At 43.1% G+C, this 24,939-nt stretch overlaps 2 protein-coding genes across 3 annotated transcripts in view; both read right to left on the minus strand.

Annotated features, from left to right (window-relative positions):
- The window catches only part of Eea1 (early endosome antigen 1), a 199,222-nt gene that overhangs the window by 145,516 nt on the left and 28,767 nt on the right, over positions 1–24,939 (minus strand). The window lies entirely within an intron of this gene.
- On the minus strand, positions 20,977–24,398 carry LOC102024182 (trafficking protein particle complex subunit 2-like). 2 transcript variants are annotated; one of them, XR_259410.2, is made up of 3 exons: positions 23,776–24,398; positions 21,645–22,417; positions 20,977–21,427 (listed from the first exon to the last, which is right to left on the minus strand). XR_259410.2 is itself a non-coding variant. In XM_005374461.2 (2 exons), exon 2 carries the CDS (start codon positions 22,126–22,128, stop codon positions 21,706–21,708), a length of 423 nt encoding a protein of 140 aa, XP_005374518.1. In that variant the 5' UTR covers positions 22,129–22,417; positions 23,776–24,395; the 3' UTR covers positions 20,977–21,705. The 2 variants fall into 2 exon arrangements, 1 of the variants encoding a protein (XP_005374518.1); XM_005374461.2 differs by having other exon boundaries at positions 20,977–22,417; positions 23,776–24,395.

Genomic DNA, 24,939 nt, shown 5'->3' on the forward strand with positions numbered 1-24,939 from the left:
AAAAAAAAAAAAAAAAAAAAAAAAGAAAACTGACAGATAAATGAACTTAGGCACTACAAGTAAATTCCACAATATAGAATTTATTTTTTCATTGGTAGCAAACAGTTGGTCTTCTGTGGTGGCATACATCTATAATTCCGGCACTGGGGAGGCTGAGGCAGAAGAATCACAGCAAGCTCAAGGCCGGCCCTGAATTTGAGACCTTGTCTCAAAAAAACCAGAAAGCACCTAATTACCAAAGTGATCACACAGAGGAAAAATTTGGACTCTAGTTGTAACCACAAATTCAAGAAAGTCTTAAATGAAAATAATTCCTCAAGATATATGTTGTGAAGTATGGGAAACTATCATGACAACCTCCAGACATAGTGAAGGCTTTAAGGAATCTCTCCGGGCCTCAAAAGACAGCTTTTTCCCCCCAGTAACACACAACATCACCCCACTGCATTGCTCTTGCTTGATCATTCAAAACATAATTTCTCAGCGCACTTCAGAATCTGAACGATTCATATACTATCTCTACCCTAATTGCCTTTCTCGTTTTTCTCACCTCATTTTAAATTTTTATTTGGAGCATGGCCTTGCTAAGTTGGCCAGGCTAGCTTTGAATTCAAGATCCTCCTGCCTCAGCCTCCCCCATAGCTGAGATTGATTACAGACATGGGGCTGTGGTTGGCTCTGATCGCTTTTTATAATTCTTCATTGGCCACTTGCTCATCACTTCATAGGCATCCAACTCTATCTTTTCAGAATCCATCTCCTCACAAGTGCAGTGCACACTCGGGACAGAAGCCTTTCCTGCAAGTGCCCACTGCATCTGCAGAGGTTTTCCAAACTATTATTCTTCTATGCTGTCTGTGTTCGAAGGCCTGCCCTGTATCTCCTGCCGGCTTGTGTGTTAGTGAGCGCTGCGTCAGTATAAGGGAATATCTGAGACAGTTAACTAACAAAGAGAAAAAGTTGAGCCAAGTATGGTGGTGCACACTTAAAATCCCAGTGACGGTGAGTTCCGGGCCAGCCGGGGCAACTGCCTCCTTCTTAGCAGCTCAAACACCTTCTTGTATTAAACCCACTGTAGTGGGCATGGTGGTGCACACCTGTAAGTCCAACACGCAGGAGGCTGAGACAGGAGGATTGCTGGGAGTTCAGGGCCACCCCAGGCAACATAGTGACAATAAAAAATAAAAATAAATAAAAATCAACCCCTTGTAACCAGAACTCTCCCAGGCTGCTCTCGATGTCGGGAACATACAGCCCTCATAGAGAGACACCAAGTGTCCCCAAGATGGCCACTCTGGGCAGACAGAGACACTGTGTGCTCTGAGGACCCCAGAAGGTCACCCACAAGCTAGAGATTCCCTTACCCGGCCGCTGAGCCCTGCGTGCTCACCACCCCCGGCCCCTGTGGGCTGTCACCGCCAAGGACTTCACTGCCTAGGGCAACGGCAGCAGTTTACTCTCCTTTGGGGGCCCGCGGGGGTGCATGAGGGGGACAAGCAGCCAGTGACTGGGGCCTGGGGCCCGAGAGCCAGGGCTCATCCCCACTGGTCTCCTCTTTGGGCAGATCTGCCCCTAATCACGCCACGGCGGTCCCATCACCCAGGCTTCTTCCGCAGCACCGCGGGTATGTCCAGCGAGAAAGCGCGCACACAGACATTTAAATAATACCGGGCACTGCGCTCCATTATTCCCGAGCTCGTTCTCTTATCATTTTCAGAGTACTTATCACCATCTGAAGAACCACGTTGTTTTAAGGGGTTTTTCTTTCTCTTCATTTTTAAAATTTCTTTGTGGTATTTGGGATGGACTCCAGGGCCTTAGGTATGGTAGGCAAGTGCTATACTACTAAGCTAAATCCCCAGCCAAGCTTTTCTCCTTAAAATCTAGCAGTCAGTAGCTGGGCACGGTGCTACATGCCAGTAACGCCAGCACTGAGGAGGCTGAAGCTGGAGAATTGCCCTGAGCTCAAGGTCAGCTTGAATGACATAGCGAGACCCTATCTCAGAAAAGCAAGTAAGGATATAAATAAATAAAACCTGTCGGTTAGTGTTCTTTTCCCTTCGTCAGAACACAAGCTCCCCAAGAATGGGGCTCTCTGCCTGTGTTAGAGCTTAAGGCAGTGGCTGTGACCTAGCAGACAGTCAACAAATGTTTCTGAATGAATGAATACGGTGTGCGTGAACTGAAGAATGAGCTCTTCCACATAGCGGGAAGGAGGAAGACAGAAGCAGTAATCTTTCCTTACTTACTAAAGTTTGGCCGGGGATATAGCTCAGTGGTATAAGCACCTGCCTGGCAAGTGCAAGATCCTGAGCTCAATTCCCAGCACCAAAAAAAAACAAAAAAGCAAACAAACAAAAAAACCCCACACAATTGACTAAAGTTTGACTCTTCCAATTAAGGGAAGCAGGGGCTGGGGATTTAGTTCAGCGGCACAGCGCCTGCCTGGCAAGTGCAAGGTCGTGAGGTCGATTCCCGGTACCAGGAAAAAAAAAAAAATTAAGGGAGGCAGCCACTGAATCAGAAGAGAAACAAATGGAGCTAAATCTCCGCCTTTGCACTTCTTGTTCATTTGAGGGATTTTTGTGGATAGGGTTGTTTTTGTTTGTTTTGTTTTGCACTTTTTTTTGGAGCTGAGGAAGCTACCCTCTTCCACCCGTTTATTTTTTTTTTAATTTGAAAGAGAAGAAGAACAAAAACAAAACAACACAAAAACTATAAGAATGATACATAACTTCAAAACAAGATGATGGTGGTTGTACTACTTATTGTTATCCTCTAAAAGAAAGAAAGAAAGAAAGAAAAGGAAAAATATATGTATATATACACAAGATAGCTAGGAAACTTGTACTACCAATTTCTATTTGTTTGTTGAAAGGAACAGTTAATGTGTTTAACTGCTTGATCAACCTTGTACACCTATACCTAGTAATCTGTTTTGCGCTTTTTTGAGACAGTCTCACCATGTAGCCCAGGCTGGTCTGAGATGTAGTTACTTGCTCTGGGCTACAGAGAGCGCTAGTTCCCTTCAAATAACTGAAAGGACGTGGGCAGTCTGGAAAGCGTTTATGAAGCAGGCTGGAAGACAGCTTAGTGACAGCTAATGGTAAATTCACAGGGCCATATTTTGCTTCAAAACCAAAGTTAAAAAGAAAAAGCCAGGCATGGTGGTGCACGCCTGTAATCCCAGCACACGGGAAGCAGAGGCAGGAGGGTCACTGTGAGTTCGAGGCCAGCCTGGGCTACACAGTGAGTTCAAAGCCAGCCTGAACTAACTAAATAAATAAATAAATAAGTAGCAATCTGGGAAGACGCCAGAGGCCTTCAAAGAGCTCCCCTAAGGAAAGGAAGAGTCAACATTTTTCAGGTGCTAGAGGAAGCCTGGCTGAGAGATGCACCGGGCGCAGAGCAGACCAGGGCTGAAGGAGCTGGGCTGGGGCGGCTGCAGAGCCCAGGCCGGAGCCCGCAGGTCCCCACTGGGTTCCAGCTACACTTCCCGCGGGAACTGGGGCCTCAGAGCAACAAAAGAGCTCCTCTTCTTTCAGACTCCACCAGCTCCTCTGGGCTGCGCAAGGTGACCGTGGAACCCAGGGCCCCTTTCCAGAGCGCGGCTGTCAGTCTCAGTCCCTGGACACACCCTGCGGCCCCTCCGCAGCCCGGGGCCGGCTCCTGCAGGAGCTAGATCTTTCCTGGATGCGAATGGGAGCAGGATGAACAGGGAACTAAGGTGCGTTATCTCCATGCGCCCGCTCCACACGAGGAGTGTGAGCGTTATGTACTGCACATGTGGGCTAATAAAAAGAAAAAAGAAAAACGGAAATAAATAATAACACAGCAACCGCAGCATCAGAAAGGCTCCCCGCTGCTCTGAGCACCTTGGGAGGCCTTCCTATTGGTTAGAACACTTTTCAGCTTAAATTGCAGTCGTTCTACCAAATTGTTTGTCCACCCTGCAACGAAGGACACTCCACTAAAAAACAAAGATATTCTCAGTTTGAGTCATTTATTTAATGTCCAGGACAGCACCGGCTCACAAATTAGAATATGAACCATATACCATTGTAAACATTGTGCTAGTGACATTAAAAATAGAAAGCTGAAATTAATTTAGTCATATACTTTGTTAACTCAGTATATCAAAAATACTATCATCTTAAGTAGGGCATGGTGGCACACCCCTGACATACCAGCACTCAGGAAGCTGAGGCAGGAGGATTTCAAGTTTGAGGCCAAGCTAGGCCAGACAGCAAGACACTATCTCAAATGAAGAAACAAACAAACAAAAATTACCATTTCAGCACGTAATCATATAAAAAGTACTGAATTTTTAAATATTCTTTCTCTTTATAAAATGTCTTAAACCCAGACCCATTCAACTGTTTGATCTTTTAAAAAAGGAACCAAAAACATAAAATAGAGGAAAGATGGTCTCTTTAACATGTGATCCTGGAAACGTTAGATATCACATGCAGAAGAGTGAGTCTAGACCCTCGTATCTCACCATGTACTAAACTAAAATCAAAGTGGATCAAAGATCTAAATGCTAAAAGCAATCTGCTGAAAATAAAATAGGTGCAACTCTTGAAGACACAGATGTAGGCAAGGACTTTCTGAACAGATCCCCAGTGGCACAAGAAGTAATACTGAGAATCAATAAACAGATCATATCAAATTAAAAACTTCTTTCCGGGTGTGGTGGCTCACACCTGTAATCCCAGCACTTGGGAGGCTGAGGTAGGAGGATCACTGTGAGTTCGAGACCAGCCTGGGCTACAAAGTGAGCTCAAGGCCAGCCTGAACTGCATAGTGAGACGCTGCTTCAAAAAGACAAAAAATAAATTTTAAAAAATCCAACAAATTAAAAACTTCTGCACAGCAAAGGAAACAACCAACAGAATGAAGAGACAGCCTACAGAATGGGAAAATGTTTTGCCAGCTATTCCTCAGACAAGACTAACATATAGAATTTATAAAGAACTCAAAATAAATACACCACCCAAAATAAAAGCCCCAGTCAAAAAGTGGGCAATGGAAATGATAGACACTTCTCAGAAGAAGTACAGATGGCCAATAAATACACACAAAAATGTTCAATGACACTGGCCATTAGAGAAATGAAAATTAAAGCAACACTGAAACATCACCTGTTATGGTTTCTGTCTAGATGTCCCCCAAAGCCTCATGTGGTCATAGGTGGGGCTTTTCAGAGGGGGCTGGATCTGGAGTGTGTGATGCTGGGATCAAGGGTGTGATTACTAACTTAGCCCACTGATTGGTTTGGCATAGTCCTGGGTGGGATTAAGAATGCCTCACCCTGGGTGAGTGCTACTGGATACAATATGAGAGACAGAAAGAGGGTTGCTGCTTGTTGCTTGCCGTTTCTTCACTACCTTGCTGCTCTGCTGCCTTCTGCCCACCATGAACTGTTTCTCCTCTGTGATGCCCCTCTGCCAGGCCACCCTGCCTTGGAGCCAGCCGACTATGAACTAAAATCTCTACAAATTGTGAGCTGCAGAAACCTTTCCTCCTTTAAGTTGGGGTGTCAGACATTTTGTCTCAGGAATGTACTGCACAAAAGTAACTAAAACACTCTTACTCCAGAAAGAATGGCCATCCTCAAGAAGTCGAATAATAACAAATGCTGGAGAAGCTGCAGGGAAAAGGGAACTCCTTGACACTGTCCGTGGGAATGTACACTAGTGTAACCACTATGGATGTCAGTACGGAGATTCCTGAGAAACTAAAAATAGAAATTCCATTTGACCCAGATAGTCCTCTTCTAAGAATCTTCCCAGACAGTTAAAATCATCATATTCCAGTGATTTACGCACACTCACGTTTATAGCAGCACAGCTCATAATGGCTAAGTCTCGGAAACTGCCCATGTGTCCACCAGCAGAAGAATGGATAAAGAAAAGATGGTGTTTATACACAACAGAGTACTACTCTGCTATAAAGAAGGATAAACTTCAGTCATTTGTGGGAAAATGGATTCAGACCATAATGTTTAGTGAAATAAATCAGACACACGAGCTTAAATACTGCATGGTTTCTCTTATATGAGAAATACAAAATATAAATAAGAAACGAAATAAAGGATGGAAAATAGGAAGTAGGGAGATCTTTTTCAAGTAGGAACAGGAACAAGAGGCGGAAGAAACAGGAAGGGGACAAAAAAATTAAGATGTGTTCTGTACATGTACAAACTCCTCACAATAAATGTGATCATTATGCACTCCAAACATGTACTAATTTAAAAACACATTAATAAAAAATAAAAAAGTCCTAATGCCCACGTGTATATTTCATACTTCCAGCACACTGTCATTTGGATTCGCTATAGAAAGGAATCAGAAAATACAACCTCCCAAAGTGCCACTTTGGCATAGGGATTATTTTGAGCTGGAGGCAACTGAGAATCAACAGATACAGGAAGAGTTTCCCATTCTCCTCCTATCTACCTAAACACAGAGCACAAATTCCCCTTTGTGAAGGTTCCATCCTCTACGCCTTCCCACGCCCTGAAGGGAAGAGCAAGCTGAGTGTGAACGGTAAACCTCACTAAAATGACCTGACCTTCTGTTAGGTCTCTAGGTATTTTCCAGTCTCCTCTCCACAATTTATCAACCCTTGAACCCCAAACCCTTTGTTAAAATGGTAGATAAGCCCCCAGTGTAACTGCCTGCTGGGGTTTCACTCGCTTTATTCATAGTAAGTATCGAGGAAGTCAGGCACGTGCATTTTCCACTATTAATGTCCTCTGTCACTTTCTCTTGCAGGGTCCTGGGACTGAAACAAGAAACTTACTTCTAAAGTTTTTCTTCCCAGCACTACTATGTCAAGCACTCCCATCATACTTGCTTACTGGCTGTGTGGTAGACAGTGCAGCTCTAAGAGAGTGATCCGTGACATACATCATTGCTGATCTACACTTGGATTCTTGTATAAAACTCATTTTTGTCCATACATTGCACTACTGCAGAAGCTCAACATGTTACCTTTTAGCAACTAAGAGCACATAATATCTTAACTAAGCTCACAATGTCTCATTTTTACTTTCTTGATGATTTTAGAGCTGAGGAAAGGGCAGTCCTTTCCCAACTTTTTTCATACTTTGGTCCTGAGAATGTCATTACTAATAGCTTTCCAAAGTAGGAGTAGAAAAAAAAAGTCAATCTCAACTCAAAAATTATATGGGGCCAGGCATGGTGGTGCAAGCCTATAATCTCAGAAATCAGGAGGCTGAGGCAGGAAGATGTCCATGAATTTGAGGCCAGCCTGGACTACCTAATGAGTTGAAAGCCAGCCTGAACCCAAAGCAAGACACTACCTCACAAAAAACAAACAAACAAAAATAAAATTATATGTGGTTTAAATTTAAAAACAAGTAAACAAAACAAGACTTAAGTCCAAGTAAGAACCAGATTTTTACCTCACTGGGGTTTTCTATTCTGTAATCAGTGGTGGCTTCTAGCGGTGCTTTTACCCTACATTGAGGGCAGGGAAACTGTTCAGAGTCCAGCTAAGATAACCACAAGTTCTGAAGTCTATTAAAACTGTAAGTCATTGTGCTATAAATAGTAAGATGCCCCACTCAGTGGTTTTAATTATTTTACATCTTGGAAACAACACATGGGTTTGATTAAAGAATAATTTGATTTGTTACAACGTGATCAAAGGCCTGTGTTTGGGCACTTTCTATTTTTCTAAAAATATAGAGATGTGTGCTTATCCCTTTGGATATCCCTTCTAAATTTATACACGTGTTCAACGCCTAAAATCCAAGGGTTGGCCTAGGTGTAAAAGTCACCACGCACTGTCACTTTTTCCCTCCCACCCCAGCACGGCTGCGTGAGCGCCGCCCACACATCTTCCTTCCCGCTCTCCCGCCTGCGCAGTCCTCACGGCCTGGCAAGGCAGTGTGTCTTTATCTTTAGCTCACCTTCTCCCCCAAGGGATGTGTTTTCACGGTTCGTTTCTTAGCAAAGGAGACACAACCCTCCATCAGGGCCAGTGGGTTTTAGGACGGCATCAGGTAAAGGTGATCAACGAGGGGCTCCACGAGTGAGTGGATGGCTGAGAATGGCCCCAGCGCAGGCTGCAGCAGAGAAGCAGGCGTCTGGGGTCAGAACCAGCGTCCAGTTCTAGGTGGGCCTCGAGTTCCTCTGTGCTCACAGGAAGACTCGAGGTCAAGCGTTCCCCAGAAGTTTGGTCAGGCTGTGGACAGCTGGAGCCGGCCTACCGTTCCTCAGAGGGACTAGAGGTCTGACAAGACCGGGGCAGCGCCGCTTTCCTTACTCTGCCCTACTGCAGCCACAAAGTCCCGCGAGAAGTCCCACTCAGCTATTCACCGTCCAACCTGGAGCTATGAGGTAGACTAATATGGGCTCCACCGAACCTGAAAGTCACCCCACTGTGATGCTTCCAGCCTTCCTTCCTGTTCTGACTCTGTCCCAGCATTTAAATTACTGTCCACAGACCGCTACTTAGACCATGGCTTCGGGAAGTCTACTTCTGGAAATTGCAAGCCTCCTTTTTTCATTTTTCTGCAAAGGGCTGTGGGTGGATTCTTGCAAGATTAAGAACCAATATGCACAATGCACAGTGGAGTACTACTCTGTCATGAAGAGAGATAAACTTGAGGCATTCGTAGATAAATGGATGCAAGTGGCAACCATACTGTTAAGGGAAGTGGATTAGACATACAAGCTTAAATAGCACATGGTTTCTCTTAGATGGGAAACTCATACGGGGGGAATGGAAGATAAATCTTTGTCAAATGGATGGGGAAACAAGAAACAGGGCAGAGGAAAAGAGAAGAAGGAAAGAGGGAAAAAGAATCAAAGGAAAAAATGATGACAATTAAGCTTTTGCAAATGGGAAGAAGACATTGTTGGAAGGAGCAGGGAGGGAGGGAGGGGTAGAGGATGAAAGAAAAGAATTCAGATGTATTATGTACCCGTGCCAACCCCTGAGATAAATGTCATCATTATGGACTACAAGTACCTATTAGTAGTTTATTGAAAAGCATGAATATGCAAAGTAGACCTGCACACTGGGAATTAGGAAGCCATACCATCATCACCAACAGTCAACAAAAGTGGACCCATGGATGCCCGATGGCCAAGGGCCCTGGAGAGCAGCTCTGAAGCAAGGGGCACACAGCCTGGGGGGCCGGGGCTTCCGTCCGCTCCATGTAGAGCTGCGAAGACCCCCAGGCTTTACTAAGCAGAGTGACCACAGGACCGTGCCACACTGGTGCAGAGAGGGGCACTGAAGTTAAGAGCATTATCTTAGGGTGTGAAAAGCAAAGGCAACACTTGAGTACGTCAGATGTCAGACCACTCACACAGCCGCACACGGGCGGGGGTGCTGGGGACACTCGTCTCTATGGGCTACATTTATAGAACCAAAAAGCCATGAGGAAAAGGGCAACAGTGGTATTCATTCTTTCATCCCAAATACTTACTAAGGTCACTAATAGGAGTAATTTCCCTCCCTGGGAAGTCTTCTAATTCTGCTTTGGCCCCTGTTCTTCTGATTAAAGAGATACAGAATGAGAACAAATTACTTTTTCAGCAAAACTGAGTTCAGCTGCATTTTTCCTGCCGTGATTTAATTAATGTAAAAAGCTGGGTGCTTTATTACACATTATCTAATAAAGGAGCCAGCACTCAAGGAAGAATTAGAACAGAGCATGATTTATTTCAATGTAACGATGGTTCAGAGGCAAAACTCACAGCAATGCAATTCACCACATTAATGGACCAAAGGACAAAACCACGTGGCTTTCTCTTACATCTGCAGAAAAGTATACTTAAATTAATTATGAGGGGATCAGGAGACGGAGGGACGGAGTACAAGGGGAGGGGAAGAGGCAGTAAAAAGAATTAAAATGTGTTGCTCCCACCCACCAACTGCCCATCACGAATGTAGTCATTGTTTACTGCAAACATGTACTAATAAAAAAATTTCAGAATTACTATCTTTATTACTATATGATACTTTCAAATTAACTGTTAACATTTGGACAATTATTTGCATAATAAGCATTCTTATGTATCATTTTTTTTGTTTCCAATACTATTGTTTTACATATGATGCAGTGGACTATAAGGCAGGTAAATAAACCCCTAGGGCCATGGTGGTGAACCTACAGCACTGAGGTGTATTTCTGTTGGGTTAATTCCTAGGTGTTTTGGGGTTTTTTTCTGAATCCCTTAGGAGTTTCCTCTGAATATTTCATCATCTGTAAGTAATGACAACAAATAGCCACAGCTGGCTATTTGTAATCACTGAAAGCTCTAAAAGTTTCGTGGTCACTGCTCTAGGGAATGAAAGAAATAGAGAAAAATAATTAATTATGAAATCTTGAAAGAGATGTTTAGAAAATCAGAAATTGAGAAAAGATTTCTTTTTTCTTCTTTTGAGACAAGGTCTCACTGCGCAGTTCAGGTCAGCCTTGAACTCACTATGTAGCCTAGGCTGGCCTCAAACTTAGGGTGATCCTCCTGCCTCAGCCTCCCAAGTGCGGGGATGACAGGCGCACACCACCATGCCCAGCCAAGAAAAGTTTTCTTAGCCTGCTAAAAAATGAGCAGCAAATTCAGTATTTATTGGAAAAATATTGGAATTATCTATTTTAAAGTTGAGAATAAGATTTGGATACCTTTTAAATATTCCTACTTTCCCTGTGATATTGGAAGTTTTAACCAATAAAGTAAATCAAGGGAAAGAAAGGACAAAAAGTTCAGAAAAGCAGGAGTAAAAAAAAAAAAAATCAGTTGTCATTACTTACAGATGATGAAATATTCAGAGGAAACTCCTAAGGGATTCAGAAAAAAACCCCAAAACACCTAGGAATTAACCCAACAGAAATGCATAAAACTTGTAGGAAATCTTTACAATTCTGTGAAGGTAGTATTTTTCCCAACTTTAATGCACATACTAATCATCTAGAAATCTCGGTTACAAACAGGCTCCGGAGAAGGGAAGAGCATTTCAAAGCCACACGGGGGACACGCTTGGTCTGTGGGCCACACTATGGGCACCGTGACCACGAACGAAATACACACAGAGCTCGAGGACTGTTCCCATGGAGACACTTTACTGGTGTAAAGATTCTATTTCTCTCCAAACCAAGCTATGATTTCAAATTAATTCCAACCAAACTCCCATGAAAATTTGGGGGCAGGAGATATTTACTCAATTTACATGGGTGGGGGGGTGGGGGGTGGAAACAGCTTTTAGAAAAAAGAGACCTGGGGGAAAGGGTAATTCTACCTTATTATGAAACACGCTTAAATAAAATTTACAGCAGGCCACCAGTTTGGACTAAGCCTCCGCGCTGGGCTCAATAAACCAAACCCAACTGGAGTCACTGCTGACGGCACACCGAGGCGGGGCTGTTTATCTGATCTCCGGAGAAATGTGGAACCAGAAAGACGGTAGCCAAAGCCCCAGACAAATAGGCTTTAGACAGCCAGCCTGGTAAAGAAGTCTCTTCTGCTTTAACTTTTAAAAAGACAGCAACTTTGAAATGATTTTTGGGCTCTCTGCTGCTACTTTCCTTTGCCCTTTTCTGCCTGCGAAGTCACCCATTCTATCGCGTGGAGCCGCTGCAAATGAAAGCCAGGGCAGATCTTCACACTACGTTTGCCGTCATTTGGTCTTTCGATAGACAGATAACAAAACCAAGGGAATTTTGAAAAGCTACCAGCTGGCAATGGTGCTGGAACAGACCATAAAACAATGGGAAGAGGATAGCGAGTCCAGGAAGAGGCCTCATGAGCTTGATTTGTGAAAGAGATGGCATCGGATTCCCCGGAGAAAAGAGAAATCAGTTGATAAACGGTGTGGGGAAAATTGGCTTACCATATGGAGACAATAAAAATTAAATTAGAACTCTTAACACACACACAGAGCAAAATGTCTGCTATGGTTTATGTTTCTTGTGGGAATTGATCTTGGGCTTCTGATTCAGAGGCAGAAAGCCAAAGACAAACAAACTCTCATGTAGGTTGGCTTCCTACATAAGCAAGTAAGATCTACCACTGCCTGCTTCCTAAAATCTCCCTTTTCTCTCTCTCTCTCTCTCTCTGTCTCTCTCTCTCTCTCTGTCTCTCTCTGTCTCTCTCTGTCTCTCTCTGTCTCTCTCTCTCTCTCTCTCTCTCCCTTTCTTTCTCCACTACTGGGGATTGAACTCAGGATCTTCACAGTGAGTTACATCCTCAGCCCTTGTCTATTTTATTTTATTTTTTATTTTGAGAGAGGGTCTCTCTGAGTCATTCAGTTGCCCAAGTTGGGCTCAATTCTCTCTCTTGGCCTTGTCATTCATAGGAATTCCTCTACGGTTCTCACAAAGGGCCAAGTCAGGTAAATGGACCTTAGCACATGGCACTGTGCATTGTTTAAAAAAAAAACACTTTTTGGTCTTCATAAATATTTCACTGTGAAGTTGGAAAAACCCACATAAGGAGCTGATAAGCACATGAATGCTTAGCCACACCCGACCTTTGGCCATTAAGTCCAACGTATCAGCAGCTGTATTTTGATTTTCATATCTTTGCTTTCATTCAAGTTCACAATGAAATATGTGAATGAGTCAAGGTCATGAACACAGCTCTCAGACAAATAATTAAGGAGTTTTGCACAAAGCTGATAGGGACTCATCGATTAATCCACAGTGCCAGGTCACTTCCCCATTCCTTTCCTTTGGATCCCTACTGTCTATGGATGAGGTCTCTGGGCTTGGCCGCTCTCTTTGTCCAGGAGCAGGAGGAGAACTGGGTCTTCATATCAAATCCCAAGAATTCAGCCTGAGTCATTGTTCCTCCTTGCAGAGTACTGCCCTTGAACCAAAGGCTGCCAAGTGAGCTTTCACCATGTGGGTTTTTAATAAGTTACTGCCTCAAATAACTGATTTTAAAAAAAAAGACAAAAAAAAACCGCTATTATTTTACAACAGGAGAAACTTCCAGTCTAAAAAAATGCTTAAACTTTGCGATCTTTTCATTTATTTCCTATATTTCCCCATACACAGACTTTGTCCCCGTTATGCCCTACTACGCAAATTAAAAGTCTTAACCTGTTGATTTTTCTGTGGTGCCAGCTCTGGCCCAGCTAGGTCTCCAATTATCATTTGCACCAAATCCCTGTACACTGTCTGTTTTCGAGGCTGTCCCACCATTTACATTAGTTCCATTACCCATTGGTATCTGTCATAGTAACTTTATTTTTTTCATTTAAGTTCTGTAAATTGACAAATTATAAATGAATACATTCATAGAGTACAAAGTGATAAACCTTGTGAATACAATATGAAATAATGAAATCAAGCCAATCAACATACCTACCACCTCAAATTGTTATCATCACCATCACCATCATCACCATCGCCACCACCAACATCATCACTAGTGTGTGTGTGTGGTGCTGGAGAGGCTTATGCATTTACTTAGCCAGGTGCTCTGACATGAGCTATGTCCACAGCTTAATATTTATCATCTTTGTAGTGAAAACATTTGGAATTTTCTTTCTTAGCCATTGTTAAATATGTTAACCATTATTAACTGTAGCAGTTAGGCTGTGCAATTGATATAAACAGCAATATAACCTTTATATCTCATATTTTCCTTTGACTATTCCCCATCCCCCACCCCCTGGCCTCCAGGAGCCACTAGTCTATTTTCTGTTGCTAGGAGTCTGACTGTTTCAGCTTCCTCATATAAGGGAGAGCATGCAGTATACATGTGTCTTTTTATGTGTGAGTTATTGCACTTAGCACAACTTTCCCTAATTTCATGTATGCTGCCACAAGTGACAGAATTTCTTTCTTTTTTAAAGCTTGATAGGTACCTCTAAAATGCCATGACCTAGTGACAAGTGTTGTCATCCCCCAGCATCTTGTCTGTCTTCAAAAGTACATCTTCACCTCAATATATTCTCATCTTATTGACCAAAACAGTATAAGCCATTTTATCAGATGTTTGCTGAAGTCTAGTATTTGATGTCTGTGACCTTCCCTAACATGTGATCTGCTGACCCTATCCAAAATGAAATGTTTACCTTGGCACACATGGTCTTAGTAAATTTAAAGTAGATCCTATCATTTACTGTTCCTTTCTCTAAATGCTTGCAAGGGAAATATTGTTCTATTGTTCAGAATGGTTTTTAGCTGGACATGGACATGAGAAAATCAAGCTGCCACAAAATTCTGCACCAAAGAAAAGCCACCAAGTTATAGTCACCAATATATAAACAATAAGGAAATTTTACTATTTCCCATAACAAGAAATCCTGGGGTAGAATGGCTTCAGGTTGGTAGATTCCGCAGCTCAATAGTACTATCAAAGACCCACATTCTTTTTCATATCATACTTTATTCCAAAAAACTGGGCCGTTTGCCCCTTCAAATCAATCACTGGAAAGCTGGAGTGGATCCAAATTTAATCCTGAAGTACATGAGAAAGAGATGAGCAACTTCTCCAGATTGGCTCTTTACCAGATTGGAGAAATCAGGCAAAGGCCCTCACTCGGGGTTTATACTGATTGCTTCAGATAGAAGAAACTGCTCCCTAATTTGGAGGGTGGGAATATTTGAAGATTGTTATTCATGAAAACCCACTGGATAGCCTGGGTTTTTATCTATTCAAAATAGTTTAAAGCAGGACTTTGTCCAAAACAAAAGGGTAGATTAAGTTATCGCTAAAATTCCCTGCCAACTGTTTAATGCTGTGATTCTGTTCTCATTGTTTTCACTGGGGAAACTGCTTACAGTTTGGAATGGTGCACATCAGCAGGGCTTGTGCTGCCAGCAAAAGCACACAACTGCTGAGCTGTGAGCATTTCCCCGAATAGCACATTTGTGGAAAACTGAGTCACAGGGATTCTAGGTACCATGAATTCATAACCGGAGCAATTTTTTGAATGTCTTGAAACTATCATAAAACAATTAGGGTTGGGCAAAGCGAAGCGGGCTTTACTTTTTTCCCCACTGGAAATGCATCTGGTATCTATTTGGGGCTGAAAGCTGGTGACAGTGTTAAATAAAGCAACAAATTTAATGTGGATGTTCCTGATGAAGAGGGAGAGAATTTAAGGAAAAGCTGACCTGACTCACTGAGTCAAGCGTGGAGACGTTTTTGTACTACCTGGGGAACTGTTCAAGTAAAATACAGTCCGCCTGGCTGCCACGAGAGCGACTCACGTGCTGTCAGAGCCCGCCAGAGGAGGGGAGGGAAACACTAAGTGGAAAAGAAAGTTATTTTTGTGGCAGTCATGCTATGATTACCTGTGGATCCATAAATTATCAGCCTAGGTTCTGTCTTCTCTGGTAGGAAGAACTCACACAGGTCACTGAACTTAAGCGATACCTCTGAGGTGGAAATATAATCATTACAACCCAGAAAGTAATTGGATTTGGGGAGCAAGTAAGAAGCACTGACAATAATGTGAAGCTTTTACAAATAACACTGAGCAACTGCAGCATGACGGATATAAACTGAGCGCTTAGTACAGTTCTTGCATTTTACTTCTTGCAGTAGTTCTGTGAAGTACTATTGTTTACCGCATTTTACAACTAAGAAAGCAGAAGCTTCACGGAGTTTATTTACTAAACGGCAGACCTGAGATTAAAACCTACATCACAGTTCCTAATTCGTCACTGTACTCTTGCTTCTGGTGGGAAACAGGAAAACGAAGAGATTCCATTAGAAATTTAAAATTTTGACTGTGGGAAGGACATCCAATGAAAGATGATTGACAGGCTGTAGGAAATGTGAAACAAAGTTCAAGAAACGGCTTAGGACAGACAGATCTGGGAGTGGTTTGTTGAGAAATGCGAGTTCAGATATGAGCCTGCTCTCATACGAAATGAGTCCTACTAGTTCTGCTGTGTTCGTGGGTGTCCATGTGCCCCGCGAGCACTAGGAGGAACGGGAGAGAAATGGATTGACCCACTGGCTGGGCTTACGGTGTGACATTGGGCAACTCACTTAAGCACTTTGGTCCTTCGTACAGGAAAGTGGTTTCTAGCTCAGAAGTTCACACAAACGAAGGTCTGGACGAAGGAACTTGGAATGAGAGAGACAAAGAGGAAGCCGAGTTGCTGCTGAAACAACTCATCAGAAGCTGAAATGTAAGCGAGAAGGAGCGCTAGACGACGGAGGTCACTTTCCTGCGCTGAGAGTTTAGCAGAATCCTGGGTCATTAACCAGGATGGTGGGGCAGATGGTAATGAGCTTTGTTTCGGGTGCAGAGGCTTTGAGGTGTTACCCACACGATGTTTCTTTCGTCACTGGTTACTAAATTACTGGAAAAGAAATATTTACGTGGATCGCTGGCGCTTAGAAAATGGTGTCCTGAAGTGTGGTGCTTTAATATGATGAGGAATTTGAGCTAAAAAACAAAGTTATCCCAGAGCTGAAGTCTCTCTGACCTCCTCTGGCCCCTCTTTCCCTCGCTCCTTTTTGTCCCCAAAATTCAGTGAAAAACTTTCACTGAAGCCCCCTGATCTGACTAGGGGAGTTCCCTCCAGAGGAAATATAACTGTCTTTAGCCCCTTCTCTGTAATCTCGCTGATAGGTTCCTGCCCCACCCTGAACACAATTTCCTCTTACTATTCCGGCTTGTGAAGAAACCCCCAATCAGCTCCTGATACGTCACTAAGCCCGCCCCTTAAGCCCCGCCCCCAGCTAGAGTCTTTATAAACCCCAGCTCCCTTGTCTAGCCCCAGTGTCGTCTGGTATGGCATGCTGCCTCCTTCTCTCAGTCCGGACTAAAGCCCTTCTTTCCTTTGGTTCTTTTCTGCGCCGGAAACCTAACACTCACCAGGCAGGGAGGACGGCTCAGTTGGTGCCGCACCCAGAGCCCACACTGTCTGAGGCTGTGTCCACTCTTTCCCTTATCCCTTTTCTCGCCTAGAGGAAGAAAGGCACACAAGCTTTCGGTCCCATTAGGTTACACAATGGGGCACTCGTTTTTCACTCTTGTGACACTCTCATGCACGTCATAAATTTGTATGCCTTGTTTTTCATTTTTGTTTTATTTGTTTTGTATTGTTTCTTTGGCAGTAGTGGGGATTAAACCCAGGGCCTTTGCACTGACTTCATCCCAGTCCTTTCTATTATTTTGAGACAGGGTCCTACTAAATCACTAAATTGTCCAAGCTGGGCTCCAACTCACCATCCTCCTGCCTCAGCCTCCCAAAGTGCTGGGATTACAGATGTGAGCCACTATGCCCACCTTCTTGTTTCTGGTTACTTGGGCTATTGTCAGTTCATTTCTGTGACTCAAATATCAAACCCCAATAGGGGAAAAATAAGAGGGTTTTTGTGTCCCTACAATGTATACACTGAACATAGATCTGACGGTAACAGGGTGGAGCCACACAATTTATTGAGTAACCTTTGTGATCTCTTCCTCTCTCTGGCTCCCTGAGAAGTTTCTATAGCAACATGACTCCTGGCCTCCTCAGATTGCCTCAGGTGGATCAGCCAGTTTTCCCTGTTACCCAACAAGGGACAAAGCACTGTCAATATTTTCTGAGTGGCAACAGCTTCAGGGTATTTTCCCTACTCTGGTTTATTGTCTCTTCCCTTTCTCTTTGTTCGCCTTCCTAAGAGACCTGTCCTCTTAGGTCTGTCCTAAGAGACCTCCCTTTCCCATCCTGATCACCCTTCCCTTGCTCTCTTCCCCTAGGTGCTTGCTTCCTCCCGGCCAGCCCTCTCCCAGCCAGCCCTTCCATTCATCCTCTCCCACGGCCTGCACAGAAGTCTTCGCATCCTCCCTCGGCTCCATGAAAGTCTCCAGCTTCCTTAATTCCCGACCAAGGACAATTCTATCTGTCCATCTTTTCACTCCCGCCCTTATCTCTCATCCTTATCATCCTCGTTAATAACTAATTTGCCCCAGGCCTTGAATTGATTGATCTTCCTGAATCCAGCTCACTGAATCATTACAATCATCCTGTGCATCGGGCTCTCCCAGTTCCGTCACTCAAGGGACTGTGGTTTGCAATGATTGCATTACTTGCCTGAACCCCACAATAAACCTGCCTGAACCTATGAGGAAAGCAAGGACAGAACTCTGGGTCACTTGATATCAAAGTTCTGACCACCACAGGCACTGCTGCCTTTTCTGGCTCAACGAGTTTCACCTTCCCTACCTTTGACCAATTTCAATCGCTTTGCCGAAGTGATTTCATTAAGATAACGAATGTGGCAATCGCTTGCACAGCTATTCTTTATTATCTAAAAGCCCCTCTTGTTTCATTTTCTCCCCTTCATCCCCCAACCAACCAGACCCACACATCATACTCCCCCAACAGGTGTGCACAAGGCATTCGCCTTCTTGCTATCATTTCTTTCCTGTTCATCTCAACCTGATATGGCTAAGAAGGAAGGCGATTTCACATATTAAGAAAGGGAACTATTACAGAAGAATATGAGGCACAGGCAATTTTATGTATATATATATATATATATATATATATATATATATATATATCAAAAAACCAAACCTGTATAAGAGGTACATACTTGGCACAGTTCAATAAAAGTACACTATTGCGCAAGATGACCAAATGTCCCTAAGAAAAATAAAAACTGAACTACAGGAACCCATGAAAGGGGTTTAGACTTTAAGCAGTTATGGCTGGGGAGAGGACGGGAATTGCAGCCAGGACAGAAATCAGCATCTTTATCCCTGACAACTATTTACTAAGCAATTCCATGTATTAAACCTTAAGTTAAAGCCTGGCCTGGTGATGTATACCTGTAATCCCAGCATTTGGGAGGCTGAGGCAAGAGAGTCAACAGGAGTTCAAGACCAACCCGGGTTACATAGTGGGTTCAAAGCCTGAACTACAGAGCAAGACCGTGTCTCAAAATAAAATAAAAAACATGAAGTTAAAATTATTAGAATAAAGAGATATACCAATTTTTGTCTTTTCTCCAAAAATCTTGTCTATGATAAAGGCTTAAGAGATGTGGAAATACACAGCAATATAGAGGGGCACTTAATACACTGACCAAGAGTTTCAGGAATTACAAAAATGCAGAGAATTTACCTCAAGAAGAACGACAGCCAGGTGTGGCGTGGAAGATCGCTGTGAGTTCGAGGCCAGCCTGAACTGTGTGGAAAGACCTTGTCTTTAAAAGATGGAGCAGGAGAAGAGGAACTACAAGCCCCAGGAGACCTCCGTCTGCATAGACTGCAGGCCTTCTGAGTCAGCTGCTGAACACAAAGGACGCAAAGTCTCGGGATCGGCAAGAGGAAGCGTGGTGTGCAGAGGTGGCTGGGAAGGAAGGGCTTCCGGTCTGAGGGGGAGAGAGGTGACGGAGGGAAGAGGACACAACGGACAGGCTTTCTAGTGCGCAGGAAGTGTCCCCAGACAGGACTTCAAGGGTCCCCCAAAGGGAATTAGGCTCAACTCAGCTCACTGACACCAGTCACAGAAAGGAACTTCAGGGTACATCAGCGAGGGGCACAGGAAGGTTTCCGTAAGCAGAATTAGACACCCAGGAAGAGCAGAGTAGAGCCCTCAGGGGGAGAGGTGCATGATGGTCGGGCATTCACGGGTGTTTATTCTTGGCAGGGGCTGTAAGACGCGGTCTAGCATGTTTTGCCTAAGAACACTCTTTGAACCTGCTGAATCTGTTTCTTCATCTTAAGGTCAGGTTAGTGCCCTTTGCTCTAGCAACTAAGTTAACCTGTGACTTAGAGTATCTTTAAAGGTGATGAGTCTGAAAGGAAAAAAACAAAAAGCCACAAGCCCTGGAGTAAAGCTATGGAGAAGAGGTAGGGGTCCGGAGGCTGAGGTGTCCAAAAGTACAGCATCAGCACGTAGTGGTGCCGTGTGGGGCTTTACCCGGTGACACACAGCGAGCATACAGAGGAGTGTTTGCTTTCGGAACAAAGCCCCTTCCAGGTAACCTGTTTGTCCATTAATCTGTGAATAAAGCTCCCGCTTCTCAACACTGTGCACTGGGGACTCAGTTTGCAACACATGAAACTGGGGGCACATTCGAACCCCAGAAGTTCTGCTCTCTGTTCCTGTAGTTCAGAGAACAGCTGTGCACAAGATGCGCAGCACAGCGCAAAGTGGGGCTGCTGAAAACGTCTCAGCACTAAAGAGGAAAGAGCTGGGTGTGGTGGCACATGCCTGCAATTCCCAAACACAGGAGGCTGGGGCAGGAGGATCTCTCTGAGTTCGAGGCCAGCCTGGCCTACATAAGCAAGTTCAAGGCCAGTCTGCACTATACAATGAGACACTGCCTCAAAAAAAAAAATTAAAAATAAAAAAATAAAGAGCTAAGGATATTTATGGGTAAATGAGCATTCCAAAGGGCTGATGTGGTGTGGCCTGTGCCTATAGTCCTGGCACTAGGGAGGCTGAACCAGGAGGATCACTTCAGCCCAGGAGCTGGAGACCAGCCTGGATAGCACAGTGAGACCTCATCTTGGAAAACCTTGTAAAGAAAAAAGAATCAAAGGGCTACAGATTTAAGGTCCAATTTCAATTTCCAAAGCCAGAGTGTCTCTCCTTTTCTAACTCCTAGTTTTCTGTTTGTTTTGTTTTTGTTTTTGAGACAGGGTCTCACTATCTCTACCTACTACTTACTGGTAATACTGAATGGGTGTATGGAATGCTGTCACTTCAGGTCTTTGTCTTTTCCTGTCTACTCCTCTCATCCCCTCATCAATCTTTTTTTTTTCTTGGACAAACATCTTTATTTAAGAAATCAAATAAACGAAAGAGTAAAATCTGATGGCATAAGGACATAGGACCAAGCTTAGAATTACTTGCTCAAAAATCATTCAGAACAGAACAAAATTCTTCAGGCACTCATAGTAAGCACAGAAAATATCCACAGATATTCATTAATTTACACTGAAATCACACACTTAGTATTGTACAGAAGGGACAACTACTGGCCTCCTTTAGTGTACACCCCAAAAAGCCAAAAGTCAGTGTAACCCAAACTTTTCTTTAATAACAGTTCTTAAACTGTATTACAGCTTTTTACAAGTACTGATAGAAATCGGCCTATTCAAGTCCCAGCTTACTTTCTGAAAGGAAATACAAGAACATACAGTGACAGAGGCAACACATTTCACCATGTAACTGTGGTCCAGCATATACTTATGGGTCCAACATTCTAAAATTATAGCAGTGATGACCACTATTCCCAGTCTCTGACAGAGGCAGGTACATAACATTTAGCACTGTAAAGATGTTTTGCTTCAGCTTCTTAGGTAGTGCTGTGTGTTAGAAATGTTTACAGTACATCTCCAAATGCACAAGAAAGTCATTGCATGGGCTATCAATTTCATTTCCTTCCGCGCCATCTTTTAATTTAAATCTGTCTGCCAAATCTTGACGACGACATTCGTGTTATGAATTCCCACATCAAGGTCAAACTTTCTGGATAAGGAAAGTCAAAAGCTTCTCAATTTTTAAAATACAAATATTTCAAAATTATTGATAAAGAACTTTATAAATAATACTTCACAAGCAAAGACTGTTGATAACCAAGATGAAACAGAATGTACTATTTTTAAATTATAAAAGAAGTTCCACTAGGTTTAGATAAACTGAGACAAGTAAAAGATTTTCCAGGCTAGTTAATCAAGTTACTTACAAGGTACACGTTGCTGAGTATACACCATTGTGACACTGTTTATTTTGAAATTTTTCTGCCTTCAGCTTAAAAGGTGTTTCTTCCCAAGAAACTCAACTTTTCCCTCAAAAGCGCTTGATCGAATGGGAGAGTTGGGCTCATAAAATGGATTCATTGCAAACTTTATATACAAATCGTAAACATCAGTAAGGAAGTTCTTTATTCCGTCTTCTTGCCTTACGTCGTGAAGCATGATAAATCTCATATGGCCGGCGGTGACAAACGCTGACACAAACCACTCGTTGAATTTGTCCACAGTTTTCAGGTACATATTGTTCGAGAGCCACGTGTTTTCATCCACAAGGTCCAGCGCAGCGTGAGCAATGAACTGGTTCAGATGACGACGGTCATCTTTGGGGTCTGCTTTCCCAGCGGGCAAAAATTCCATTTCAAAAACTGGATTATCATGGCGGCCAACGATTACAAAGTAGAAGCTTCCGGACATCGTCTTTCATATACGGCTTCCGTCGTGAGACGCAGACAAAGGAAATGCCCAGGCAGTTCTAGGGGCTGAGACCTGCGCTTCACAGCTTCATCCGGGACTCCAGGAGCAGTGCTCGCGAGATTCCCTCCGCGAATGAACTATCGCGAGACGTGGGCTCTAGCGTCACTCTTGCTGTTCCGTTAGGTCCTTGTGTTTTCCTTTCCTTTTTCCTTTTTCTTTTCTTTCTTTTCCTACACAGTTTGACCACTTAGTCGTGCAGCTCCGAATACCATCACCGTCCACGGAAGGCCTGCTTTCAGGGCACAGACAGGGTAAATTACGTGCCCAAACTTGTACAACCAGCAATGAACAGAAAGATGGAAATCGTTTAAACGTTTCAAGTGAGAATTTGAACATACTCTTCTCTATTTAGTAAAGGTGAAAGATTTATACGATCTAAGAGAAACCAGAGTATTAGTCTTCTCTATTTCGGTGTTTGACTTGAAATGATTTCCCAGGGACCTCAAGATAAAAACAAGACTTTGCTATGAGTTACAGTGACTGGCGCTGTGATTCATTTTTTTCTTTTACCTCGCAACCAAACCCAGAGAGTTGGTGCCCAGAGCCCAAAGGTGCTGGCCGCTGTGGTAGAGTTTCCAGGTTTTGAAACAATTTTTTAGATTTCTTTATATATAATGAGTTACAAATCTTACTCTGTGAATTTCTAATCTGAGTTAATAGTTCTTCCTCACCAAGATGACCAACAAACAGAAAAAGAGCTGGAAGGATGCTATAATAACTCCCAATAAATTCGTTCCCCCCCCCCCTCATACTAGGAATTGATCTCAAGGACTTGTGCATGGTAGGCAAGTGCTCTATCCCTGAGCTACACCCCCAGGCCCCAGTAAATTCCTACTTGGAATTGGCACCTGCTGCAGAAGAATAACAAGAGAAAACAAATGAGTTGATTGATTAACACATATATTTCATAGACACATACAAGACACCCAGAGAATCAGTTCTGAGTTGGTTTCCAACTGCGGCTCACATACTGTCTTCTACAAAGCATGGTAAATTTTTATCGAAATGGTAGGACAAAGGAAAAGGACTTTGACTGCGGGCAGCAGCTTGGAGAAGAGCAAACAAAGGGCAGATAAAGGCGGTTAGTTAGCAAAGCCTGCCAATATAAATTCCTCAAGTATCATCTACAGGCAATGAGGGTTTAAAGTTGTCTTCGGTGGTTAACCTTTGCTCTCTGGTACGTGGTGTGTGTGTGTGTGTGTGTGTGTGTGTGTGTGTGTGTGTGTGTGTGAAGGCAGCATTCCTTTTGTCTCTATAAATCCATGTCCTGCTTTTATACAGCTAGAGGGAGACCAGGCACCTCTCCTGTATTCTTTCTTCTTGTCTCTGGCTCAACAATCCTTTGCTTTGAGGGAGAAGCATATTCTGGTTTCTCACAGAGCCTTTCAAAGTGTCACTCAGAGTGGGATGTGGTGGTGCACACCTGTAGTGCCAGCACTTGGGAGGCTGAGGGAGGATGATTATTGTGGGTTCAAGGGTAGCCTAGGCTACACAGTGAGCTCAAGGCCAGCCTCAAACACATATCGAGACCCTGTCCAAAGTAAACAAAGACAAAAACAAAAAAATGAAGTGTCATTGTGGTATGACCTGGGTTTGTTGTCTCTCAGCTTCACTCTGGTTCTTCCGAGGGTCCCACCCCCTCAGAGGCTCCACTGCTCCATGGCTGCTGCCCTGAACAGAGGCCTTAGAGGTCCATTTGCGGGCCTTTCTTGATCTTTCCTGGGGCTGCACCTGGCTGTATCACAAAGGGGCTGTGTGATCTTCGTGTGGTCAACTTTCCTGGGGCTGCACCTGGCTGTATCACAAAGGGGCTGTGTGATCTTCGTGTGGTCAACTTTCTCAGTCTCGGTCTCCTCGCCTATGTAAAATCCTGAAGTCAGACTCTCATCTCCAAAGTTTGGCCCAGAAAAAATTTTGGAGTCCTGTGAAGGTCTTTACCCAGTAACAGATGAGAATTAATAAGTTCGTTAACTAGGACTCCATCTGTGCTACTGATAAATATGATTAGTCACACTTTATGGCATTTATTATTACATCTTGTCAACTATAAATGGTGCACAGGTTAAGATTCTTAGTGCCTTTAAATATCATCCAAAGGTACTTTCCAGCTGAAAAGTTCCATAATCCGGAATGTGTATCAGTTTCATATCAGGCAGGATCAGAGGCTTAGTCAATATTATTTTTTCCACAGTGAAACCATGTAAAGCAGATTTTACTTAAGCTAACAAATGTGTATCCTTCACAGTGGAAGAATAAATAAAAGTATAATTTGTGAATTTCCTAATGATTTCTTGCTGCTAAAAACATTAACCTCTTCTATTCTTTAGAAGAACTTAACACAAACTCAATTTTAGCTTAAAATGTTTAGGAATTTTTGATTTCTTGAAGTGGGTTTTTTTTGCAAATTTATTTCCCAATCTCCAAACTCTCTATCTTCTTTCTCAAAATATTCTCAATGTTATGTTTTCATGTATAAATGAATTTGAGACAGTTTGCTCCTATTCTACTGTTCTCTGATTCCACTGATATTTGCATATCTCCTAAATCACTATTATCTACAAAGAAATCAATGTCAAATATTTTATTGTTTGAAAGAAGTGACACCAGTCAAGGATTTGCTCTCTGTTTACTTGGCTATAAGGAGCTACCCCAAATTGAGACCTTACAGATTTTTTATTTATTCATTTGTAATAAAAATTAAATTGAAATTAAATTGTGGTAACTGGAGCATACTGTATTCAAGTAGCCTTT

Source organism: Chinchilla lanigera, unplaced genomic scaffold (assembly GCF_000276665.1).
Source record: "Chinchilla lanigera isolate Chin_1 unplaced genomic scaffold, ChiLan1.0 scaffold00004, whole genome shotgun sequence".
Classification (NCBI taxonomy): Eukaryota; Metazoa; Chordata; class Mammalia; order Rodentia; family Chinchillidae; genus Chinchilla; species Chinchilla lanigera.

Bases quoted from the DNA above. Each gene is read 5' to 3' on its own strand.
- LOC102024182 (XM_005374461.2), bottom strand. From the start codon at position 22,128: ATGTCCGGAAGCTTCTACTTTGTAATCGTTGGCCGCCATGATAATCCA.